This window comes from Sphaerodactylus townsendi, linkage group LG03 (genome assembly GCF_021028975.2).
Source record: "Sphaerodactylus townsendi isolate TG3544 linkage group LG03, MPM_Stown_v2.3, whole genome shotgun sequence".
NCBI lineage: Eukaryota > Metazoa > Chordata > Lepidosauria > Squamata > Sphaerodactylidae > Sphaerodactylus > Sphaerodactylus townsendi.
This window is the reverse complement of record NC_059427.1, coordinates 57241800-57268098: the sequence shown is the minus strand read 5'-3', so window position 1 is coordinate 57268098 and position 26299 is coordinate 57241800. Positions and strand designations below refer to the sequence as shown.

General features: G+C 40.7%; 1 protein-coding gene across 2 annotated transcripts in view; it reads right to left on the bottom strand.

Annotated features, from left to right (window-relative positions):
- Positions 1-8474: 8474 nt before the first annotated feature.
- Positions 8475-26299, bottom strand: part of FGD3 (FYVE, RhoGEF and PH domain containing 3) — a 117123-nt gene continuing 99298 nt past the window's right edge. For both annotated transcript variants that reach the window (XM_048490646.1, XM_048490647.1), the window contains exons 16-19: positions 14875-14997; positions 13700-13849; positions 12224-12364; positions 8475-9723 (exon numbers count right to left, since the gene is read on the bottom strand). In XM_048490646.1, the coding sequence (XP_048346603.1) occupies positions 9499-9723; positions 12224-12364; positions 13700-13849; positions 14875-14997 (639 nt within the window). In that variant the 3' untranslated portion in view covers positions 8475-9498. The remainder of the gene's footprint in view (positions 9724-12223; positions 12365-13699; positions 13850-14874; positions 14998-26299) is intronic.

Genomic DNA, 26299 nt, shown 5'->3' with positions numbered 1-26299 from the left:
CTTCAGTGTCACTAACATGATGATGTCCCTTCTGGAAGTGACACTACTTTGCTGGTAGATAGTGAGGCCTAGGCTTCATTTTTAGAAAGACACCTGCCCCGTCAGCCAGCTAGACGGGACCGGGAGGAGGCCCAAAGCAGGGTATTCCCTGCTGCCTACTGGGGTTTGGCAACCCTACTCCAGACTCTGACTATGAATAGTTTAACAGGAAAGAAAATGCCTGGAGTAATTATCACATAGTTTATGAGAGAGATCATGGCGTTAGTCCTTTCTCTCTAGTATTTTAACAATTCCTTAAGAGTCTGACTTTATACAAGGTAATGGTTTACTCTGATTGTGAATACATTATCTGCTGAACAACCTTGGTATTATGGTAGTCACCTTCCCACTGTCATTTTATTTAATTATACTACAGATCACAATGCTGGCCAAAATCTAAACATTTAAGCATCAGTTTGCAATAATTTCTTTGTCAAGTAGGTAATTAAGATGGCTATATAACACCCCCTTGGGGGGTGAGGCGGCCTATAAATCTAATAAATAAATAAATAAAAATAAACATCCAATACTTTCTATATAGCAAACTTTCCTTGGCTTATTAATGTTCTTAAAAAATAAAAAGCAAACATTTTTTCAGTTTAACTGTGCAATCCAAATGAGGGATGGGGGCTGAAGCCACACTGGAACCATTGGAAAGGTTCCTCCTGTGATAACATGAAGTTAAAGAGATGGGAAGCTTAGTCATAAACCCCACAATACTAGCACATCACATATGGAGGTGTGACTGAAATGGCTAGTCAGCATCCTATATATTTGCACTTGAGTAAAGACATTTAAAAGACCTAACTGGACCACAGCAATTGTATTGCAATCCATAATGACACAATACCCCTATGTTGGCCATATATGGAAGGAATCAACGAATGCAGACTGACACCACTATGTACCTGTGATACTATGCAACACCCTGAAAACAATGACAAAAGGAACAAAAGTGATACAGCATTATCCCACATGAGGAGAATTGTAGGCTACCCAACAGGAACCCTGTAGCTATCAGATGGGATATTTGCAGATGGAGGAGGGGGAGATCAAATCTACTTTTGCAAACACATACCAATTTGACAGGAGAACACACAGACCCAATCCAAGCACAGCCATTTCCACAGCCTGGTCCACAGATCACTGATGAGAGGGAACCACCAGAGAAAATCCATGGTCACTAGATAAGAATGCCCCAGAAGAATGCTCCAGATAAGAATGCCCCAGAAGAAACTTCTTGCAACAATTCACCAATAAGAGAAAATACAATCGCATATTCACAGAAGGGATTTCTTTCATTAGGAAACAGGGGTGGCAAATTAAATCTGACACATATAAATTCAGCTTCTATTGCCTACATTTTAAGAGAGAATTTCAGCTTCTATTGCCTACATTTTAAATGCCTTCTCAACAGTTACACCAGAATGTATTTTAAAGAAGCATTAGATAATCAAGAAAAACACTCAAAGAAGGCAGCCATTTAAGACTATATTTTTACATTTCAGTCTAGGCTACAGCTGTAACCAAAAATACTGTGGACCAATATAATATTAAAGGGGCGGGGGCTGCTGTTGCCAAGCAAATGTTTGGGAGGTGGCATTTAGGATTATGTCCTGTTGACATTAAAAGGTTATTTCTGAACAGATGTAAAGGGTTCCAGAGGCTGTTGTGGTGAGCCTGAAGGAAGCAGGAGATGCTTGGATCATTACTTATTTACTTGTTATTGATTGATGGCATTTATATTTTTCTCCTAAAATAGGACTCAATAATTTGTTATTTATGAAAGCATCTATAGTATACTAGGTGCAGTACAGAAATAAAGGTTCATTTTAAAAAATGAGACAAAAGCAACGGAAAGGCAGGGCAGAGGTTATAATTTGTAAGGTTGTCAGGTGAAAGTTTCTTGGCTAGCTCAATATGTACATTAATGTTATGCTTGTGCAAGAAAATATTTTTAAACAATATGTTAATTTTAAAAGGCATTATGTTAATCAGAGCTTCTGTCGGAAATGTTGAATGTTGCAGACCTACTATCAGATTTATGTATAACCTTACTCCCTGACATTTTGTGCTTGGTCCCTCCTCCTGTGGCAGCATTCTTGTGGTGGGCCTCATCTCCCATGTCAGCCATTGTGGTTTTACCCACCACCCTGTGTCTGAATTCCTTAAGTGCCTGTAGGCTGAAAAGGGGATGGGGGCTTCTGTTTTAAGGTATATGCAAGAATTGCCAAGGAGAATGTCAGTTTACTGTTTTCCTGCTGCAGTGCCCATATGTGGGGCTATTAATGGTTCCTTTCTCATCTTAGCACTGTCTAGTCATATCCAGAGGTGGGATCCAACCAGTTCTCACCACTTCTCTAGAAGTGGTTACTAAATTTTTTTGAGTGCCGAGAAGGGGTTACTAAAGCAACCTCCCTGCCCAATAGGAACTGGAAGTGCATGTGTGCGGCGGCGCCACAATCCTACCACCATGGGAACCTGTTATTAAAATTTTTAGATCCCACCATTGGTCATATCTCTTCACCCTTCTTATACAAGCAACACATTTGGGCTATTTGAGAAGACATTTTGATGACAATTTTCATTTCTTTGCTTCATAGATGGTTTGAACTTAAGAGCCTGATCCAATAAATATACCTCAGTCCACAAATTATAAATATCTTATGTTTTCATGAGGATAGGTATAGGCTGATGTACTCTTCCACAAAAACATTCCTAAAGAGTGAACACAAATATGTCAAAGAGAAAGCTGGGTGTGAAAGTGAAACAAATGTTGTCAAATGTTGTCAAAGTGATATAGTCCAGCACAGGGTTATAATCTATCTGGTCCTTTTATGAACAGGCCAGAACAATTGATGTATTGTGGGATAAAAAGCTGCAATCTGAATATTTATTAAGGATGCCATATAAATTACCAGAGGCATGCTTGGTTTTAAAGAAAATGTGCTCAGAGTACAAAAGAAAGGCAAGTAAGTGATGTATATTGATTTTTATTATGTTAGGTAAGGAATGATGAAAGAGAACTTAATGACAGGGTCACATATATGTGTATATTTAAAGGAAGAAAGTTTCATTAACTCTCTTCAGTGGTCTACTAAGAAATACAGATGATGTCTATCACACTAGCCCTGAGCAGATGACCCATCTGGATATAGGCTCACTGCACAGATAAGGAAACCAAGCACAAGCATGCTGGCCTTGCCGCCCCCCCCACCCCCCCCCCACCATGTAATTGCTGAGTGATTTGCATGATGTGAATGTGCAAAGAAAGTGCCCACATATATAACCCCTTCATCTGATCAGTAATACTGCGTTCTGAATACTGCTGATCATGTGGAAAGGATGTGCACTTTGTGCATTTGAGTCATGCAGGTGATTTGGCAATGTTGTAGAGGCACCCACTCATGCCCACTCTCCCTCCCTTGTGCCGAGTCAAGGGTTGTCTGCACAGGGCCAGTCTGTGCTTAAAAGTTATTTTTTCCCCCAACATCCCCTTTTCATAGCTCATTTCTACCTTTGTTGCATCCCTGTGACTTCTTCTAGCAACCATATGGGATGGTGTAGTACAATTTTTCATGTCCCAGGAGAGCTCAACAGTTCAAGTTGCCCTTTCCCTCTTTCACAGGAGCTGGCATTCAAAGCTTTTCATAGCTTAGAGGTAAAGCAATCACTTGCATCACTGGCTAAGAGGAAAGTAACATTTGCTTCATTTAGAAAAGTTTAATAACATAGACCACCCATTCCTAGGGATGCCAGCCTCTAAATGGGACCTAGGAATCTCCCAGAATTACAACTTATCTCCAAAGAGATCACAGACTCTATGGTGTTATTTCTCACTGAAGTTCCTGTCCTCTGAAGGTTTCATTCCCAAATCTCCAGGAGTTTTCCAGCCTGGATCCCCAAATATCTTAGGAGTTTCCCCAAATATCTTAGGAGTTTCCCAATCCCACTGCCATTTCAATTTATTTTCATGGTCAGTCTTGAGATCTGACAGGCCAGAAATATGAGAATGTATGGAGCAACAACCTGAATGTGCAGAATAAGTGGCAGCTTAATTTGACATAAACTTTGACAATGATCATAGACCTGATCTACTCATATGCTCACTTCACATCTAATCAAGGTAGCTGAGCAAGCAAAGTTTGCCTGATGACCCCAATCATGTCAAAGTTCACAACACACCTTGGTTAAAAAAAAAGTCCCACCCATGTGGTTGGGCAGTGTTCTTGAGATGCTGTCCCTTGTGGTAAAACTGAAGTAATCTTAGCCTGAGAACTGTTAGGGTTTTAGACATTTTCAGTAGAAAGTGCTAACCTGATTTCACTGTGGTAAAGTGGTCTGACAAAAATACTGTAGCTGTTGAACAGTGCCCTGAGGGTTAACATTTTCTACTGCAATATTGAGAATACTGCAGGAAACTGACAGACTGCAAAGCAAAAGTGTACCCTCTTCCTTTTCTAGACCCAGTTCCTTTTCTAGACCCAGACCCAGGAAGTATACTTGTCCAATAGTGGTGGACTGGAAAGTGCCATCAAGTTGCAGCGGACTTGTGGCAACTCTGTAGAGTTTTCAAGGCAAGAGACACTCAGAGATGGCTTGCAGTTGCTTGCCATTGCCTGACACTAGACATGCTTGATGATCTCCCATCTAAATACTAAGCACAGCTGACCTTGTTTAGCTTCTGAGATTTGACAAGATTGGGCCATCCAGGTCAGGGTTACTTCTCCTACAGATAATGTAGAATATGGGGCTATATACTGGAATGCTTCTTCATATCAAGAAACACCTGTCATGGAGAAAGCTAGCACCTTTGGGATAAAGACTAGGGCCGTTTCCGCACGGCCGCCATGCGCCCCCACGCCGCCAAGAGTTCTGCTGGCGTGAAGAAACGCATAGCTCCTGATCGCCGCACATGGCGATGCGAGCAAGGTAACCACGAGGCCCCACGCCCAGGGCGACTCCGCTGCGGAGCTGCCTCTTCCCCCTTCTCCAGCCCCACTCACGCGATGTCTCCGTGCGTGGCCTGCTGGCCGTGGATGCCCATTGCCCATGCAGCTGCCCTCCGACCCCCCCTGGAGGTGGGAGGAGGACAGTGTGAGCAGAGAGCTTCCTGACCAGCAGCTGACGACGGCAACATCGTGAAAGTGAAGCGAAGACAGCTAGCCGTCTTCCCGGCAGCCCGGTTAAGCGCGCAGCGCCGCCGGCGAAGGCGCTTCCCCAACAACAACCCTTTAAAGGAGGTTGTTGTTTTAGAAGCGACCTGGCGCCTTAGCCCTGGGGAAGCGCCAGTCAGGAATGCGGCGCTGCTATGCGTTGCAGGCAGCGCCCGCCTGTCGAACGGCTGACCTGGGGGCTGGCGTTTTACCACCAGGCCGTACGTTTTTTTGGGCCGTGCCGGGCTTGACCTAGGATTTCCATTTGCAAAGGCTTTTGCTTTCCCAGAAAACTTTTCAAATGTTCTGCAGTTTTATTTATTTATTTATTTATTACTTAGACTTTTATACCGCCCCACCCCCAAAGGGCTCTGGGCGGTGTACAGCACAAAAATATAAATTAAATTACTAAAACCATTAAAACAGCGATAGCAATAAAAGAGGCGTCCGCCAAGCCCAATTTTAAAATTCTCCCCGAGAAAAGAGAGGGGGAGGCGGAGAGTCACGTTAGATGGTAGGCCCAGATATAAGAACCAACTGGGGGCCAACTGGGGGGGGGCACCATTTCAGCGGCTGGACTCTCCAACTTCTTTTTCATATTTATCAACTTCTTTTTCATATTTTAGAAATTAATTTAGTGAATGTTTTAGTGGTATGTAAACATAGAATTCTTCTAGGTATCTGCAAAATATTTTTGGGAGTCCATCTTCTTGGGAGTCCATCTACCTATGCAGTTCTCAGATATTGTATTTGTTAATATATTATCTTTCATCCAAGAAATGCCAAGCAACATCTTATCCTCACAGCTAGGTATGTTAAGGAGAAAGTATTTTGCTCAAAGACAGTAAGCTTTACATGGTATAAAATGCAATGAGATGTACTAGCTGGCAAGTCTAGTTAAACAGTATTTCCACTCACATGATCAGTATATTGCTTGCATTGGCTTCTTATACCATATCAGGTTTCAAAGAGGACAAAAACAGTGTTATTTTCTGTAGTGAAAAGAATGTTTGAGTTATAACTAAATAGCAGCCATCTCACCATCACATGTAAACACCAGCCTCATGTCCTGTTTCTACTTTTGATATCAAACTCAGTTATGACTTGATTGTATAATTTCAGTTGAAAACATGGTGAGAGCCATCAAACATCTGACAGGAAAATTACTCTGTACCAATTAATGGTGTCAGATGCCTAAATGAAATGTCTTTTGAGAATTTCTACAGGGTAAATGATGAAACTGATTTAAGTGCCTCAATAAAGTGTATTAAACTTTAAAAGGCTCATCAGGACAGAGAGGACTCTGGTTTACAGTAATTCATTCTTATTGCTCATTGTTCACAGAGTTCTCAGAGAACTCTACCCCATATGTAATTGGATACTGAGTGTGAGCTAAACTTTTGCATGTTAAATTTACCTTGCAGAATGGACATTTGCTGATTTTCCCTACTTCATCCAACCCCCTCAGCCTGCCAAAACCATCTCCTAAAGGTCAGAGGAACCTCAGAAAGTCTGTGATATGGGAAGTGCAATTGGAATCTGTAAAAATCACCACTTCTCCTACTTCTGCACAAGAGCTTGATCTGTTTGCAGAAAACTTATTGCAAGGGACTCAGTTTCTACCCACCCCATCACTACAGCAGCTTAACACCCACCACCACCACACACTATTCCCTTTTGGCACCAAACTTCAATACATGGCAGTAGGAGGGAAGTTGTTTTGGAGGTTGCAATTCTGTACCATCTGTTGTTTACCCAGTAAAAGCCAGCTAATTAAACTAGATGAGCCCAACTACTAACCTGTAAAGAATGCCTGCAGTTTTAACTAAAATTTAGCATACAGGTGAAGAAGCAAAACCCTGCCACCGTCTGTACTTTACCTCATCTCACTCCATTGCTTTCAGCACTTTTCTTCCAGCCCAGTTCACATCCATTATTAAAGCTAGGCTGGGAAAAATGCTTAAACATCAGAGTGGAGTGAGTTACAGCGTGGGAGAGAACAGGATTTTGTCTTCCTAACATATGCTCCATTATTGATTAAAAACAGATCTTCCATTTCCTTTTCACAGATTGAGCAGACATAAAAACACAAGTATGTACCTATTTATTAATAAATATGTGTACCCACTACGTACTTTCTTGGGTTGTCAAACAGGTCCCACTCTGGCAAGAAGAAATTTAAATTGCCTATGAAGGATGACATTATTTGAAATTTAGAAGTGAAGATACTTTGCACAAGAGGTCCAAATCCCTGATGATTTTATTCCAGTCAAGTGGATGAAACAATGTTACAAGCAGCCCCCACCCCCAATTTCTTTTTAAAAATCAAAGAAAATTAACCATAAGTAGCTAAATTGAACTGAAGAAAAAACTGTGATAAAAATAGTGTACATCTGTTCTGAGGGGTTTTTTATACTGACTCTTGAACCCTCCTTATCAGTGCCATGTTCCAGTTGTCAAATGGAGCAGCAACAGACAGTATCATTTAGCCAGAGGTGTTCCTTTCTGCCACTACAGAGCAGAAAGCTTTTCTTTAAAAAAAAATGGAACGGGATTTGAAGGAAACTGTTTTCACTCACTGTGTTCAGCCAACATGGTGTAGTGGTTAAGAGCGGAGAACCAGATGAGATTCCCCACAGTTCCACATGAAGTCTTCTGCATGACTTTGGATAATCACAGTTCTCTCAGAACTCTCTCAGCCCCACCTGCCTCACAGGGTGTCTGTTGCAGAGTTGGGGGTAAGGGAGGGAAGGCTACTGAAAGCTGCTTTAAGATTCCTTACGGTAAATAAATGTGGGGTATAAAAAACAACTTATATGCCTCCAGAACTCTTCAGCCATTGAAGTCTAAAAAAACTCCCCACCAACCACTTGCCAAGGGAGAACAGCAGCACAAATGCCTTTTAATCCAGTAATAGTCTCTGAAGAGGTTTACAGCAGCAGGAAGGAAGTGAACCCCAATCACGAATGTTGTGTTTATTGTCCAGCACCAGTCCAACATAAATCTCTAACATTTTTACAACTAACTCTGCTCCATTCTCATGTGACTTTGCAGCCCCTTGTAATTTCAGTTTCAATAAGGCTGACAGAAAGGCAGCATAATTCTCTGCAGGCAGTATCTTCAAACATCCACTGGAAATATCCATGGTTCAATAATCAGACCCAGAAAAACTCCCTTTCCCGATCCACTCCAAGCTGCAAAGAGCACCTACAATGGCAGACTCTAATGTCCTGGCCCTGGTGACAAATCTAGCTACATTTTGAGACCCTGAATCAAGAATCAATGGCATGGATTTTTATTTGCATACATAAATACTTCTGCAAACCAAGATACACAAGAAACAGGTTACAAATTCAGTTTGTACAAGTGTCTTAATCTGAAGACTAAAAGTCTCAATCACATCAGTTTTGTAAAAAATTCTTAATGTGTGGTATTTACAAATTATATAAATAAATCCTTGATTACTCAAAAAAGTTGACAGTTCTAAAAAAAAGTCACCTGGCGGGGTGCACTAAAAATGTTCGTTTATTGATAACATCCCTGTTTGAAGTATAAAACAGTTGCCTGAATACTTTAAAAAGGAGATCATACAAAAAAAAATAAGAAAATTGTTGGTAAAGTAAAAAACCAAACAAGTATATTTCTATATAAGTAAGTGTGAGTCTGTATCTATATAGAAATGCTTGATATTCGAGACTTCTCAAGGTATCTTCTGCAATGGATTTAAGAAGATTTCAGAAATATATTCTACAGTATATGTCTTGTAGAAAACATCATTTCAAGAAAAGACAGACAATGTTAACCAAAAGAAATCCGTGATGTTGCTCACAAGTCACAGAGGAGCCCTTTTTCTTTTTTTAAAAAAAGAGAAAAAAATGCCACAATGTAGGACACCACTGGGTGTCAGTGGCCAGCCACAAGCTTGAACAACATGTAACTTTTGTAACTCACAGACTATACACATTCTGCACTCGAATAACAATGTAGAGGAATAAAAATACAGAAGGGAGCAGAGAGGAGGGAGAAAATGGTTTTCCAGTTACCTTGGATTAAATTAATGCTTTTCTCCATTTTCTTTAATATCAACATAAACATCATCAACAGCTACACTTACTTATTCCACCGAGTAACATATATGCCAGACAATCAGCACTGTATGTGGTGAATGTACATTAAGGAAACTACTTAGATAGACATACAGAAATATAAAGCCATATGGATTTTCAAAGTGCCAAGAATAACAAATTCAAGTGATTTCTCCCATCTATTCCAAGCATACCCTGGACCTGAAAAGGTATTAGCTCTAGGGGTTGTTGGGTCTTTCACTGGGATCACTGGTCTCCCCTTTGGATGCTTTGGTGAGAATATTCATCCATTTCATTTGCTGCTCTTCATCCTCTGCACTGAAATGCATAGTCTGTTGGGAATGGCAGAGTTTGAAAACATATTTTGATTCAAACTTCTCACCAGAAGGTGGAAAATCGACTTCATATCCTGGTAGGGGAATGCTGCGTGAAATTGGTCCATCCTAATACACATACACAAAAAGTTGGAAATTAAAACAGGAGTATTCAAGAAACAAACCCATTTCAAAATCCTAATTCATATCAATAGGAAGTAGTTAATTTCTTAAGGCATATAAGGATTCAAGTGATAATCTATGACCCAAATCCTGGTGTCACAAACGATCCATATTTAAAATAAACCATAATTCCAGGTAATGTCTGAACTATGACCTATCACTTTTCCTTTAATTATTCTCACTATATATTGCTAAAGGTTTTCACAGCTGGAATCAACTGGCTATTGTGAGTTTTCCAGGGTGTGTGGCTGTGGTTTGGTAGCTTTTGCTCCTTCCAGACCAAACTACCAAACCACAGCCACACATCCCCTAAACACACAACAACATTTCTCACTATGCTTTTTCTAAACTAAAAATAAACTTGAAAGTAAGAAATTTGTGCTATTTTTTTCCCTTTTAGGAGATTGCGCCTTTGCATTACAAAATTTGGATGCAACTTGAGCTGGGATGTATAAGTCTTGGGGACTGAAGGTAGGTTTCTTTCAATAATAGGAACATTCCCTCGCTAACTTCACCCCCGCACCCTTCCAGAATTAAGAAAAAGGGGAGCATTTCAAAGAAAGCAGTATTCTCTCAAACATACTGCAAAAGCAGCCATTTCTTCAAACTGTGCATCAGCTGAAGTGCCCTTTAGTACCTCAGACTCCACGGAGAGGGGGAAAAAGGGAGCATCACTTGTCACAAAAGAAAAGGTAAAAGGAGAGACGTTCCCTGAACAGTTGGGCTCACAAAGCATCCTGCTGTTATTGCATCATTTGCAACTTGTCCCTAGTTTCTGCCATCATTGCTTGGTTCTTGGGGTATCAATTTATTGGCCTCTCCTACATGGTGACTTTATCCCCAGTTAGGATAGCAATGCCATTTTTCTGCATATTCTATCAGTAAATGTATTGCTGCTGCTTATCATTTCTGTATAAATGTCTGTGAAGAGACCTGAAGATTGCTTTTATTGTATTAATCCTGTCTGGTGCAGCTGCAAGCTGGAAACCTAGTTGCTTCATACATTACCAAAACACATTCTCAGCATTTTTGCAATTATGCAGGTCTAATATTGTCAGACTTGGAATTTCATAAATCAAATGAAGATTTAAAGTAACACAGTTATACTGCCAATACTTTGTAGTATTTGGGGGGTGGGGGTGGGATGGGTAAATGTTTTTAAGTTCAATAAACCTGGAGTATTCATTTTGAAAGTGTGGCACTCTCAAAACATAGACAAATAAATAATTGCCATAGATTTATCCTGCTCCGAAGAAAATAAGATGCTTGCAAAGTTATTTTCAATAAACAGTCTCTGGCAGCCTTGGCTAAATTTGGAAGGTAGTAAAATCATTCTGTTGTTGAAAGCAAACTTCTGATACCAATGCAAACTGAACACACTCACACAAAGCTGCCTAAGTCAGGGGTGGCCAACCTATGGTGCTCCAGATGTTCATGAACTACAATTCCCAACAGCCCTGCCAGCATGGCCAATTGGCTATGCTGGCAAGGGCTGATGGAAATTGAAGTCCATGAACATCTGGAGCACCATAGGTTGGCCACCCCTGGCCTAAGTTGTCTCACTGGATTGACAAAATCTGTATTGTCTAGTTTGATTGGCAAAAGATCTCCATGATCTCAAGTAGAAAGTCCTTCATTTCACCTGCTGTCTGGCCCTGAGGATGCCAGAGATTGAATTGGGCCCTTCTGCAATCAAAGCTGATGCTCTGTTACTGTACTATGGCTTATACATCTCCATTAAAACTGGAAGCATGCTTCCTGCTACCAGCCAGAATGATTTACTTAAAGGATGAACTCAGGGGAGGCTGCCCCAGTGCTTCTGTATAAAGTGTGATTTAAATTTGACATTGATGGTATAGAAAAGCTTCCCTATGCGACACTGCACTCCCGAGCCTCTAATTTAAATTAGGCCACCAGATAATATGCATGAAACATTAGAGAGCCGTGTCCCAGGCAGCTCTGCACTGGTGTGCTATTGTGGCATAAACAGTGGAATTGTACACATAGAGGTTCAGTTTAAATGATGTTCTGCATGTCTGCAATGCTGCACAGCTCAATTGTATTTGATTAAATACAATTGTCTTTGATGGAGATCTGAGTCACCAAGTTCACAGCAGTGACTCAAGTGAGGTACAAGGAAAAACCTCTGCTAAGAGCAGGTCGTTCTGCCACATCTCTGTACCCTGAAAATGACTGAATGCTTCAATTACATGTCCGGAAGAGATGGACAGAATTACTAGCCTGATGGAAGGAAAAAATGCCACAGCAGTGATTCAGGCAGAAATGCAAAAGGCAGCTTCCTTCTTGAACACACACAAACCTTCAATGATTTAGTAGAACGCTGGCGATCCATTATTGTGCCCTGACTCAGAGTTGGAGAATGACTGTTCTAGCCCATTTCTCAATGTGATAATTTTTGTTGCTGTTTTATAGCCTGAGATGTTACCTGATTTCTTCCTTCCAGATACAGAACAAGAGGCTCAGACTTGAGAATGGTGAGCCACACTTTGCTCCACGCTTTCCCTTTTTCTTGAAACAGGAATTGACTGCTGAAGAGACTGTTTTCTGCTCCCAAACTGCTCAGCTTCTGTTTTTAAAAACAAATGAACAAACATTGCTCATTGTTGGAGGTTGAAGGCACTTACACATTTGTTATATGTTGGTATTCAAGCATTTATTCATGCACAACCCATGTACAGAAGTCTAATTACCACAGGGATTTAATTATTATTATGTATTATGATTAAGATTAAGCACCTAGATGCCAGTACTGCACAACTGTTGGGGGTTTTTTTGGAATGTTTAGCTGAAATTCATCTCCCACAGTGTGAACTGAGAATAGCAATTAAGATGACACAGCTTCTTTCACACTTAAAATAGGTTGGGAGGAGATCGAAAATTAATGAGGAAGCTGCTTCAGCACAAGTGAAAGGAGTCACAGTGCAGTGCTGCAAAACACTAGAGAGAAGCTGCGGTGGGGGGGGGGACTCAGGTTTTGCCCACGGGCTCCAGTTTGCGTAGATACGCCTGTGACTAGATGGGTGACAACCCAAGAAAAGACTTCCTCCATTGCAACACCAAAACTTTGGAACTCCTCCTCAGGGAGATTAATCTGCTTCCCTCTACAAGCATCTTTTGCCAGCAGGTGAAGACTTTTTTGTTGCATCTGGAATATGCGCAATAATGGTTTTTGCTCGTCCTGCTAATGTTAATTTATGTGTTTTAATTGAATATTACATTTTAATTGTATTTTAATTGTTTAAATGTTTTAAAGTTTTTATGTTTGCCTCCTTGTGGACCTTCATTAAGTGGAAAGGCAGAATATATTTGTTTAAATTAACAAACAGACCCATATTTTACCAACTGGGTCAAAATGGTTCTTAGTATAGACCTGTTACGGTCTCCTGTAAGAAGAGAAGAGTTTGGATTTATATCCCCCCTTTCTCTCCTGCAGGAGACTCAAAGGGGCTTACAATCTCCTTGCCCTTCCCCCCTCACAACAAACACCCTGTGAGGTAGGTGGGGCTGAGAGAGCTCCGAGAAGCTGTGACTCAGCCCAATAGGGAGTCACCCAGCTGGCATGTGTGGGAGTGCACAGGCTAATCTGAATTCCCCAGATAAGCCTCCACAGCTCAGGCGGCAGAGCTGGGAATCAAACCCGGTTCCTCCAGATTAGATACATGAGCTCTTAACCTCCTACGCCACTGCTGCTCCACTGCTGCGCCACTGCTGCGCCACTGTAAAAGCTCACAGAGGAATAATTACATTCATACAGTCCATGACCTCCCTTTGGCAGACAAATATAATAAATTATGAGGTACAAAAATATTAATACATTTGAAATAAGAACGTAAATGACTTTTTACCCTGCTTTTGAGGAGTTAGCCAACATGTATAAAGTTGATTGACAAGACAAATATACCTCTGTAATGGCCTTTTTCTTTTGTTCTCCTGCAGCTTCGTTGCCCAAGTTGCATGTGGCTGATAGTAGCTGAAAGCATTCTTTGCACACCCGGTTGTGACGGCTATTATCAGCAAATGGCTTAAACTCTGAGCATTTTGCGCAGATAACCTGTATCAGAAAGAGAAGTTCATAAGTCATACTTGAAACCTAAACCCCCTTAATGTTACAATAGCTTCATTATTGTTTTTTGGGGGGTGGGGTAGAACTGAACATAAGAATTTCAGGACTGGTACCCAAGATATTACTTTCTTTCCTGCTTTCCCCACTAAGCCAGGAATCAGGGAATAATTTTGCTTTCTGATTATAGTGGATTAAATATTTATTAAGTTTCCTGGAACTTTCAGGGTATGGAATTTTTCTAGGATTTCAGGGTATGGAATTTTTCTAGGATCACAGTATAATAAATACAATTCATGTTTGCAACAGAAACGTTCTTGCGAAGTGTGTCCCATCAGTGCATTGCTAAGAGTCAAATTTAACTCTTGACGCCTGACAGTATACACTTTGTAAGAATGTTTCCACGATGAACTTGAATTTATTTACTACATTGTGATCCCAGGAAAACTGCAGACAAAACCCTACAATCAACACAGAAGAAGTGGATTTAATATTTCCATGTAAACGGGCATAAAGTCAGGGGACTCATCCACTAGGACTATTTGGACAATCAACATTTGGATGCTCATATTGGACTATAGACCTTGAAGGAATATTTCCTCCCCATGAACCTTGGGGACTGCACGACTATCCATTTCTATGTGTATATTAAATGTGTGCTGCATTTTTACACTGTTACCTAAGACTATTTGGGGCATTATTGTTGTCTACAGCATAGTTTGCATTTTTGGGGGTATTTGACTTGACAGTACTATTACTGGAAACCAGGACACAAATCACTGGCATATGACTTGGAGGAGAGCGGCATGTGAATCTGAGAAGCTCCCAGGATCGTCCATGTAGCACAGAAGCAGATGAACCAAGCTAAATTACAGGGGATGGAGCAATATGCCGATATACATATTGGGGCTCTCACCTGTCTCACTTAAAAAAAACAATGCCTTCTTCTTGGCAGATGTTTGAAGAGAAAACTATCAAAGATTCAGAAAAGACTGAACTTTCAACCCAATACTTACTGCCCCACATTGTTTACAATGATGACGTCTTTTGGTAATAGAGTTAAAGCTTTCACTGCAGCTTTTGCAAGCTTGCTTCTCCTTGTCTCTCTTCGATTTGGAAGATTTCCTGCAACACTCAGGCTGAAAGAAAAAATAAAATAAAGTTAGGTTAAACCAAATTACTGCAAATCAGTCAAGGGCAACTTGAGCCTTGTCACTGTTATTTTAAAAGAAAGCCTGGCCTCTGTATGACAGAGGTTTAACACACGCAAATAGTAGGGATTCATGAAGATTGCCAGATGCATCTTGACCCCAACTTTGGTCCATAAAAAACATTCATAGCCAAATGATCCTTGACATTTGGAAAGGAAGCTATACACTATTAAACAGCTTTTAACAATAGCTGGACTTGCTAAAACATTGCCTACGAACACAGAATTTTTAAAAAGTCAATTTACATTCTCAAGGTGTCTCTGTTGTTCCTGATATGTGAGCTAACTTATTCTCCTGAAGGCTCCACCTTCTATCCCAATAAGAAGTGGGACATTTGCATTCTGATCTGAAATAAACTTCTTTACTTGAATGATTTCAGATAATGGTGCACAAAGTGCAGCACAGATCATACTTGGAGGACATGGGCAATTATCTGAAACAACGCAAACATTTCCTTAACTGCTCAATGTCCCCATTCCATTTAGAATTATTATTTTTAAAGGAGATTACAACTGCAGTTTTCTCTCCTCCACAGGGACACTTTTCTTTTAACACTGAAAATCTTTTCTGAGGAGGTGGGTACCACTTGGGGGAAAACTGCTGAGCAGGCTACATTAGTGTGGTATACAGCTAGCAATTCCAGTAGGGCTAGTGAAGGAGGGGAATGCACCTAAGCCCAAAAAGCTAACAGTCATTGAGTTTGTACAATATTGCATGGATCTTCTTGAATGCCAAGTGCAGGCAGGACTATATGGAACGTACTGTTTAATGCCAAACAGAACCCATCAAATACAGAGAGGCTCTAAGCTACATACAGCATGATGCAAGATAGGAGATTCAACATGGCAATGTGGTGGTGAACTGAACAGAAGCATGTAAGTACTCTGACATGACTGGTGAACCTTGCGATTCATATGGTGTTGGGACACCTGAACCACTTCCATACTATGTAGATGGTACATCTTGGACATATTGCCACCCCACACACCAGCCCTCAGCTCCTCCTTCAGGATCATGTGGAACCACCTGCTGCTTCTGCAGGGACAGGTCCTAGTGGGAGATGGGGAGAGGGTGAGTCCCAACTATGGTTGGGCATTTCGATAAGCTGAAAAAAGGCTATTCAAATTAATTTTATTTATTTATTTATTTCTTAAATTTATATACCGCCCGATCCCCGAAGGGGATTAAGTTGAAGAGATTAGAAACTTTTCAGCTTTTTTGGCCTTCCCATGGCCAATGTAAAGGCACAGAGAAATGATTGGGTTTTTTAAATCCTGAAAATAAATTTAAAGCCCATTCAAAAGGTTGGGAACTGGGATTTAAAATTAACTTCCCACTTAAAAAAAAAACTTACTTTGGCTGGTGATCTGGTGGGCTTCCAGGTAGTTTCTGCTGGGCTGGCAAAGGTGCCCCCCATTTGCTGGATTGCTCTGGAAGGAGCAATCCCCTGTTGCCCTTGTCCTGCCTTGTGGCTGGTTTCTAGGGCAACAAGAGGGAGGGGAAGAGAAATTTTGAGGGAACAAATAGGAGAGCTCACTAGAGCTTTCCTATTTGACCAATGGCTGCAATAAACTTTGCACTGTAGTGTTGCTAGGCTGCTGCAGTCTTAATGTGAATGGCAGCAACCTCTAGAGAGGGGAGGGTGGAAGTAGGAGCAGAAAGTGAGACTAGCCAATTGGATTTCAGGTTAAGTTCAGTTGTTTAGTTTCCCTGTTGTGTTCTTAAAAGCTCCATAAATATATTTTTTAAAAAATTAGGTTCTTGTGTGTGTTTTTGCTGTTTTTTTCTGAGTTGTTTTTCTTGGGTGTTTTTGGGAGGAGGTTAGGTGCCTTCCTTCACCACTTCTATCTTTTTTCTTAGAAACCCTTGTCTTCTGATGTGGAATGGGGGGGGGGGGCGGTGTGACAGGTCACAAATCCTTGCAAGGCCTGAGGGACTGGTGATCTACTCCTGTTTGACTGTGTGGGTTTTTTTGAGGGGTGTTATGCAGATTAGTTACTTGATTACAGGCGTTTCTGGACTGACAAAATATCCTGGGGGAAAACCGTGATCATACATACTGGGATGTTTCTATCTCAGTTTCTCCCTCTGCACGGCAGCCCATCAGCACATTCAGGCCTGGAGGAAGAACCTGCATAGCCCCCGGTTTAGTTTCATTTTCCTCGCCAACGTTGCCGCATATGCACGAACTGTCCCGTTTTTCTGGCTGCAGGCAGCGAGGCAGGAAAAATAAACTGGCCCGTCTCCCTCAGTGTTTGTATGGGAGCTGGAGCAGCATGGTTTTTTAAAAAAGAACCTGCATGGTTTATCTTCGTTTTTAGACCCCAGAGCACTTGAGGATAAGGAAATCACCGGAGGAGTGAGAACCCAGAAGGGGTCATCACGGAAGTCATGGCCAAACTGGGATGTTTCACCTCTTTATCCCAGGATATACTGGCTGTGGGGAAAATGCCACAGAGAGTTTTTTGTATTTTTTGACCTTGTTTGGGAAGCTCTGGGGTTTTTAAAACGGTTTTTTCATTTGGTTTTGTGTGCTTTCTAACCCCTGGGATTTTTTTGATGTTTCTTTTTCTGGGTTTTAGGGTCTGGGTGGGGGAAATATTTCAATTTTTTGTGTTGATTTTTTCTTGCCACCCTTTCCTTCATTTTCTGGAGCTTGCTTCTCTGTTATATTAAAGTGTTGTAATGAACCGGGCCCTTGTTCCCTGGTATTTTTTCAATCATTTACAGGGATTGGGGGAGGTTCTGTGTCTTGTTGCTTTGTTGAGTTGGTGGAGTTATATTGTTGTGCTCCTCAGTGCGGGTTTCATTTAAGCCATTATGATATCATAGTTGAGAGATTTAAATAGAGGCTATCGATTTAAATAGAGTCTTGTTTTAATGAGACTAGTTTTAATAAGGGGGTGTTATGAATTGGTATCAAAAAGCAAACCTCAAATTTTCACAAGTGTAAGGCTACAAGTGTAGATGTTAAGAAGAGTCAAGGATCTTGTTTGCCAAATAGTTAATTGGCATGAACTAAATCTGTTCAGTGTTGGCTTTAAGCTTCATAATGACTGAAGTCAGGAGGGCTTAAAAAACTAGTTCCTTAGCTCAGGCAATAGCTTTGTAGAGGAGCTCCTCTCAATTCTTTTATCTGCAATTGGGGAGCTTGCAGTAGGGAAACCATGGCAAATTTTATTGCAGTTACTTTTCTCTGCTTAAAAAGTTTTGACAATTCATCTCCAGGATAGTTGCAGATTAACCTTAGACAAGTTCTAGAGTAGGAAGTCATCAGGCAGATGTTCTTTTTTCAAAGGAAAACCACACACAGCAAAATCAGGTGATGTGACATTTTACAAAACCTTAGTTTTCTTGGGGCACCGTTCTTTAAAAAGCTTTCAGGGTCTGTTATGTTGCATGGCAGGACAGGTAGCTACATGCTTAACTTCACTGTGTTAGTCAGATTTTTGCCTGGGTAAAAAATGAGCAACATAAAGGAAAGCAGTAGGATCCTGGGGGAAAGGCAAAGGAGAGAATTGCAGAGGTTGAAGGGAGCGGGAGGGCTGCTGTTCTCTCCCCAACTGTGCAGAGCTGCTTTCCACCACCCTGACCTCTGGCTGGAGTGGTACAATGAAGAAGCCCCACAAGATGCTCTTTGTTGAGGCAGCTGCTCAAGTGACACTGCTTGCACTGGTGACTGCACGTGCTGGCACTGCACAGGGTCTGCTGCTCAGGCTGACCCCTCCTCCAGCTGTGATTGAGCCTTCCCAGCAGCAACAGGAGGACTTGCTTGAGTGTCTTTTGGGGTGAGCTTTGGGGAAGATAGTTGAGACTCTGGAGCTCACCTCAGGAACCAAGAATATGCAGGAGGAGCTGGCGAAGGGGATGTGTGCACCATCTCAATCTTTGGTTTGTTCAGAGCTTGAAAGACTTTCTAAGGGAGACAGGAGGTGAGGCAGAGGTGGTGCAAGAGGAAGAGATGGAGGGGCAAGCCCAAGGTGCTGCCATCTCAACTCCATCCCTTTTGTTCATCTCTTCCTGTGTCCCCTAGACACAGGTGTCTGCCCCAAGCTCCTCACAAAAGGCATCTTCAGGGTTGCCCACAGCTGCTTGCCAGCATGGGTGCTCCTTCACATTCTCAGTCTGGAAGTGCCTCCAGATGGCGGCAGTGGAATGTCCCCATCTTCCATTGAAAAAAATGGAAAACTCCAATAGAATGTGGGGACATCTCTTTGGGGGCCCAAAAAATTGAACCCATTGGCCCAAACTTCATCAAACCTCAGGGTTCTGATAGGGAGAGCCATCTGCAGCTATGCCACAAATTTGATGCCTGTACTTTAAAAAGCACCCCCTCCAGAGCCTTCAAAATTAACAGAAATACAAATGTAATAGACTTTAATAGAGCTGAAAATTTTTGGATATCTGAAAAAAGCCCCCCAAAACCCTCCCATTTGCTAGTATAATTATTCAGTTGGGGGAGGGCTTTGTTGAAAATTTTGGGTCCAACAAACCTGAATGTGAAAAATACAAAAAAAATGATGAATGGCCCTAGTCCCAACACAATTTTAAGGAATCCAGGAAGCAAAATAAGCAACATTCATACTAAAGGTGCACAGCCCAATACATTTCCAGCGCTATCCTCTTAGACCAGATGCATATTATTTGATGGAGGGTTTAACACATGGTTTTGGGGCTCCAGCAATAGGCCCCGGAGTGCAAAGCATGGCAAATAATTTGAAGTCAGTCGTAGGTTTGGGGGATATTGTGCAGGGAAAGGTAGATAAAGGTCAAGGAAGGCACAGTAGCATCCCCCTTCAATTCCCCCCCCCCCCCGCCCCAACTAGAAAACCAGTGGAAAGGTGAAATGCACCCTGATGCTTGGAGAGGGCTTAGTCCAAGGTGACTGGTGAAGTGAGGTTTGATACTGTGCACACTCGAGGTGCACATATTGAGCATCCAGACATCAAGCATTGTTATCCACACCTGTATAGGGGCAATGGGCCCATCTCTGAGATAAAGGCACTGGGGCACTTGTGGCATGGCCTCTTGGAAGTCATCGGGGTGAGTGGATAAGGGAGGGCCAAGCAGCTGATTCCTCGTGGTGGAGCAGTGTGGAAAAATTTGTTTTGAGGGGTACACTGTACAGCTTAGGGGAGGCTCCTTGAGGCATCACTTAGAGGGTGAAGGAATATTTCTCAAAGCAGACGTGGGGCTTCAGTGCCTTCATGGGCCTGGAAGAGGGACATCTTGGGAGTTGCCAGTGTCTTCAACCCATAAACCCAGTGACTAAGATGACAGGAAGTTGTGCACCTTCCTTGAACATCATCAGCCTGAGATATATGCTACATGCATGTGATATCTCTAAATTTGGAGAAAGGGTAGCTTCACCCATAAAATCAGAGATGGACTAACAGAAGAGGCCTGACTTTTCTGCATCCCACCAATTGGTTTGGGGTTGGCCTGTGGCTACTGCAGAAACCTTATTTTGGATTCATGTAAATAAACAAACTTTGCCTTTTATTATCCCATCTAAAGTTGTCACCTCTTCTAATTCCAGATCTGCATGCAAACAGCAAACTTTATGTTCCACTGACAGATGTCTCTTGTATGAGTGGAATGCTTCAAATGGATCTAACTCCATGGGACCATTCATGATTTTATTTGGTTCTGTTGGGTTTTCCGGGCTGTGTGGCGGTGGTTTGGTGGATCTTGTTCCTAACATTTCACCTGCAACTGTGGCTGACATCTTCAGAGGTGAATCAAAGGGGGAAGTCTGTTACACACTGTGTCCAGTGAGAATGGAATGTTTAGTGGGGTATATATTGTCCATGTCCCAGGATGGGGAACCAATCAGTACGTGTTTGGGTGAAACTTGCTATGCAAAGATGTGGTTGATAGTATTGTATTGCAGGTGGGGCTTATCAATCCAGGGAGTGATTCACCTTTTCATGCCCTGAAGCAGCAGAAGTATTGGTGAATGCAAATCCTGTGTTTGGGTGGAGTCTATTGTTCATGAACTTAGCATGCCCTTGGGGTTTGCTTTTGGTGTTTTTAAGAACTGGTAGACAAGCTTTGCTAATTTTCAAAGTTTCTTCTTTTTTTAAATTTGTTTAATAATATCCATTATGAGTAAAGTGGCAAATTGTAGCACCATACATAACTAAACATTGAGCCCACTTGAGAAAGCTTATCATTCATATTAGTATCTTCTCTTGGCCAGCAAGAACAAGATATTAATCTTTTATGAAGTACAGATATGGCTGGTTATTAAACTTTATGGAGTTCATTATAGATTTGTTAAGACATTTACATATAGACCCCTTAATGCTCACATTTCAGAAAGGATATATTGATCATACACCCAGGGATCGTTTCAGTATGGCACTTTGTAGTAGTTGTAAATTACAAGGATTAGTACGGAAACTATTTGTTAGAAGTATCTTGAATGAACAGCCATTAATGGCATTCATATTAGGCTTAGTAGATCAATCTAGTTAAGGACAATCAGGGATTTTATTGTTGGGTCATTTAGGATTAGTCAAAGATCACAACTATACCACCAATTTGCAGCTTTACTCTTTCACTGTCCCAAACTAAGAGCTACAGTAGCTGTTGCTGGTTTACTGCAAAATAGCTTAGCTGCACAGAATTCCTCTGGAGCATTTCATGTGTATGTGTCCCGCCCCTCCCCCGCCAAAACTGGGTAGAATATCTGATAATGTTTCTCTATTAGTGGGGAAATAAGATCACCTACACACAAGGACAGAGGGTTTGTCCACATCTCAGGAATGCAGAAATTTCTGCATTCTGCATTTCTCAGGAATGCAGAAAAATGTGACTGCAAATTTTATTTTAAAAAATATCACCTTTCCTGCTCCAATCGCAAAGCAAGAAGATAAAGCCTAAGCATAGGCATTCTCTCCAAGATGATCAAATGTCTGGCATCAAAAAGGAAGGAAGGGGTTGAAGAAAAAAGAATGAGTAGGAAAAACTGATTTGCTACAGCTTATAGCTTCTAGTAATTTGGAAGGGAAATTTGGAAAAAAAAGATATTTTTCAAATGTTTATCCTTTACTATGTTTTCTCTTGAATCCCCAATCTATTCTCTTAATACCAAACTAACACCACAGAATATGGATCAACAGGGCAGCAGAAAGAAAAAGGTGCCTTTATATTTCAGTGGACTTTTCACGTATGCAGAAAAAATTACAATACTGATTTTTTAAAACATAGGGGGAAAGGCCCAAAATGGTGAGCTAGCATGCTTATCTCCCTTAGGCAGCTGAGAGTCAGTTAAAGCAAGCAAACAAACACGCCAGAGCAGAGGAGGGAAACTGAGTTGTTCAAGCAACAAGCAGTTTTTAGAATCCCAGAGAAGAAAACCTGGGTTAGAAGGGGGATTTGCCAGTTCTTTATCTTACAGCCCATCCCTCATGCCCTCATGAATCCCCAACTTGTTATAATGTATTATATTATTATCATCATTATTAATAATAATTTAATTTAGTATTATTACTATTATTATTAATTCAATTTGCAGGGTGGCTTACAAAATATAATATAACCAGTTATAATATAATTTATGTAACTTTTTATATTACATATTATATATTCAGTGAATACACTGAAACTTGTTTAACTTATTTCACCCATATAATGCTTCGAATTTCGAGTTTACATTTCAGGGAATGTTTGCATGATGCGTATAGTTCAATATATAAACACTGTTTTGCAGATGCTGAAGATGAGCAGTTCTTCAAGAGAACTGATAGTCACATATAAAAGTCACATACATTGTTTTGTCTTTTGAATGAAAATGTTGTGCAGTTATGTACTAATGCATGTTAGTATCACTACATTCCCTCCCACCCCCCTTTCAAAACAGGCTTTATGGTTTTCCAGGTAATGCTATTTATATCTCAATTGGTTAAATATTTACTTAGCAGGCTGGACAGAATGAGGAAGTCAGTCTGTTTCTGGTTTGCTGACTACCACTACCACCAAGTGGTTTAGATGCATAAGCCTTAAGCAAATAGGACCACACTTCAACGCAAGCTTTTAGATGGCACAATTCATAATTACCATTTGTGGCATCTACTCCAACATATTAAAATAAACAAGGACATGGAAATATGAATCTTAATTTCAGATCATTTGCTATTTTTACTGTGATTTTTAAAAATAATTATTTTTAGCTGACAGGTTGCAACTAAAGACACAAGCAACATTTATTGAAGAACTGGGAGGTTTTTTTTCAGTGAAGTTTTGCAGAAGTTATACAGGGTTTTAAAAAAAAGTTTATATGAACTCAATGTAAAAAAGCTGCTGTTTGAATGTTAGATTTCAAAATCAACAAAAACACTATGGGGGTCATGCAAAAAAGGTTACTTCTTACAAAGACGAAGAGTTGGATTTATCCCCCCCTCTCTCCTGTAAGGAGACTCAAAGGGGCTGACAAGCTCCTTTCCCTTCCCCCCAACAAACCCTGTGTGGTAGGTGGGGCTGAGAGAGCTCAGAAAAACTATGGTTAGCCCAAGGTCGCCCAGCTGGCGTGTACACAGGCTAATCTGAATTCCCCAGATAAGCTTCCACAGCTCAAGCAGCAGAGTGGGGAATCAAACCCAGTTCCTCCAGATTAGAGTGCACCTGCTCTTAACCACTACGCTACTGTTGCTCTCAAAGAGAACCTTATCAATTATTGAAGTTATGGCCCAAGTGCTCAGCAAAGGTTCCTCATGTCAGCCACATCTAAGTAGATCTCAAGCGCGTTGACAGCTGAGAAACAGAACTGGCTAGCTTCTGTACAACAAAGGATGGATCATTTGGAGTAGCTGCAACAATTCATGGTCATGGGCCATAGTCCTAAAGTGCCTCAATCTGGAGCCATTATGGCTTTCCCAGAGCAACTGCAGAATCTCTAATTACTTCACGGCAGCTGGGTCATACTGATTCCAGGCTGTAGATTTGCCCATAGCCTGCTGAGAGGGTAAAGGGAAATGAAGCATCCTGTAAAACTGCATATTATTATAGTATAGCAAACTGTGCTCTAAAACGAGGCTTCAGGGCACATGCCTTATATGTGGTTAATGTTTTTTTTTTCCCTTCCAGGGTCTGATTCCCTGGTCATAAAGGCATATTCAAGAAACAGCAAGGTATTTTTAATTGCAGTGTGAGCCATGCGTGCACCAGTAAAACATGCATACAGACAAAGAAATTAATTATATTTTTCTTTAAATTAATGGCTTCCAAACATTTTGTAATGAAGTTCGTAATCATTCACATTTGGCATTGTAGGAATTTTAATTTATGGGAAAATTGTTGACACTTTCTGTCAACTTTCTTGGTAGATCTTTACATTTAGATTTTAAAAAGCCCTTCCTCCAGGAAGTCATCCAGGCAGCATAACCTGCAGATAACCTACAGCATATCTTATTTTCTCTGTATATGCTTTATTAAAACTATGGCCTGTAAGGACCTTGGGCATAGATTCAAGATGTTTGCTGCAGTTTTGCCCTGGGGTATGCTATAGAGAACAACTGCATATAGGGCTGCATATAGGGTTGAAATGTCTAGTTTAATAGTTGACTAGATTGTTTTGAAACTGCTTTGATTTACTAAAAGGGTTTCCTTAATCAGGAAACAAGTTTTTTTAAAAAAAAATATCCCTCAGTTATAGTTATTAAATCATAGGTGCCATCCTGGAAGACACATTCCTCCACAATGATATAGAAGAAATGCCAATTTCAAGATTGTGCCCGATCTAACATATGTACATACCTTCTAAAAACAAAGAAAGCACACTTTGTTCTTCAAAAGTTGTTTGGATTCATATGAAAATATGTGCCGGTTCAAGCAATTGATTTAAAATCATATTTGAATTGACCAACTTTTTAAAAAAGTTAAAACAGCCCTAATTATCAGGAATACTGGATATGGTAGAGCTGAAATAAAGAGCTCCTTGTCTTCTAGCAATTAATTTAAAAATCAGAAGCACTGTCTGCTATGCCGATCAGGATCAAGAGTCTAAATGTCCCCAAAGAAACATGGATTAACATGGTTCTGAGTTATTTTACCTGGCTTATACTGAAAAATTGATTTTAAAAAATAGTGTGATTTCCTACTACTCAGAAACACTGCTAAGATTTATAGCTAACCAGTACAAGCAAGCTTATCCTCCCACCTAGTCTTAAGCTCAGTCATGTGCAAGGACAAATACACCCAGCAGTAATTGTTGATTTTTGCAATGGCTTTTAGAGAGCTACAGCCTTAAATAGCTAACAATAATTCATTCTAATTATTTCCGTCAGTTACTTTAGTTCTCTGATGGTGTTCTTCTCCATTTAACATTTTTTCTTATTTTTCTTCCATGCTCAAGAGTTTTTCTGTTTTGTAATCTCTTATTAAATCTAGATATCTATGCTGGTAAGTTTATAAGGTTTTTTTTCTTTTCTTTAGTTAGGTGAGCTGGTCATATGAGCCTTCTCTACTATTATTCAGTTCTTTGCACTTTTAATATACCAATGAATTTTTTCACAACACTTGCTTTTCTAAGCTCATTCCAAAGAAATACAACCAATATAATCTGCATCATACCTAATATTCACAAGGAAAGTAACACTGAAACTTTTACATTAGGAAGGGCCAGTTTCATTAATAGTTCAGGGCAAAACTCAGACAGAATATACACTGTAAAATGTCAGTCTACAAATATAAACCAACAGAATGAGGAACAGCTTGAAAACATTATACTCAGTAGTTTTGGGATCACATATAGGCTTGGTCAATACCTTAAATATTTGGTAAAATTTGAATTCGGGCTTATTTGGCCATAAAAATATCTGTATGCCCAAATAAGCCCGAATACCAGATTCGGTATGCGCAAATATATTTGGATATCTGAATATATTTGGGTCCTTTCGATTTTTTAAATTTTTTTTGTGTTTTTTGCGTTTTGGCCTGCAGGGGGTGCATTTTTAAAGGTAGTGGCACCAAAATGTGCAGGCTGCTTACACACTCAGAAATTTCCAATTGGCTGCAATGGAGTCAAGGCACTGCAGAGCAGGGAATCTGGACAAATTTCTTGGGGTGTGTAAAGAGGGGATTGGAATGTGACAGTTTCTTCCTGACACCTGTTTTTACTGTTGTGTTATCTCTTGCTTGGCACTATTCCCAGACTGGTCTAGCCTTGCGTGAGAAAGTATCTAAAAAAGGCAGACTCAAAAGTTCTCTTCATGTCTTACTGTACGTT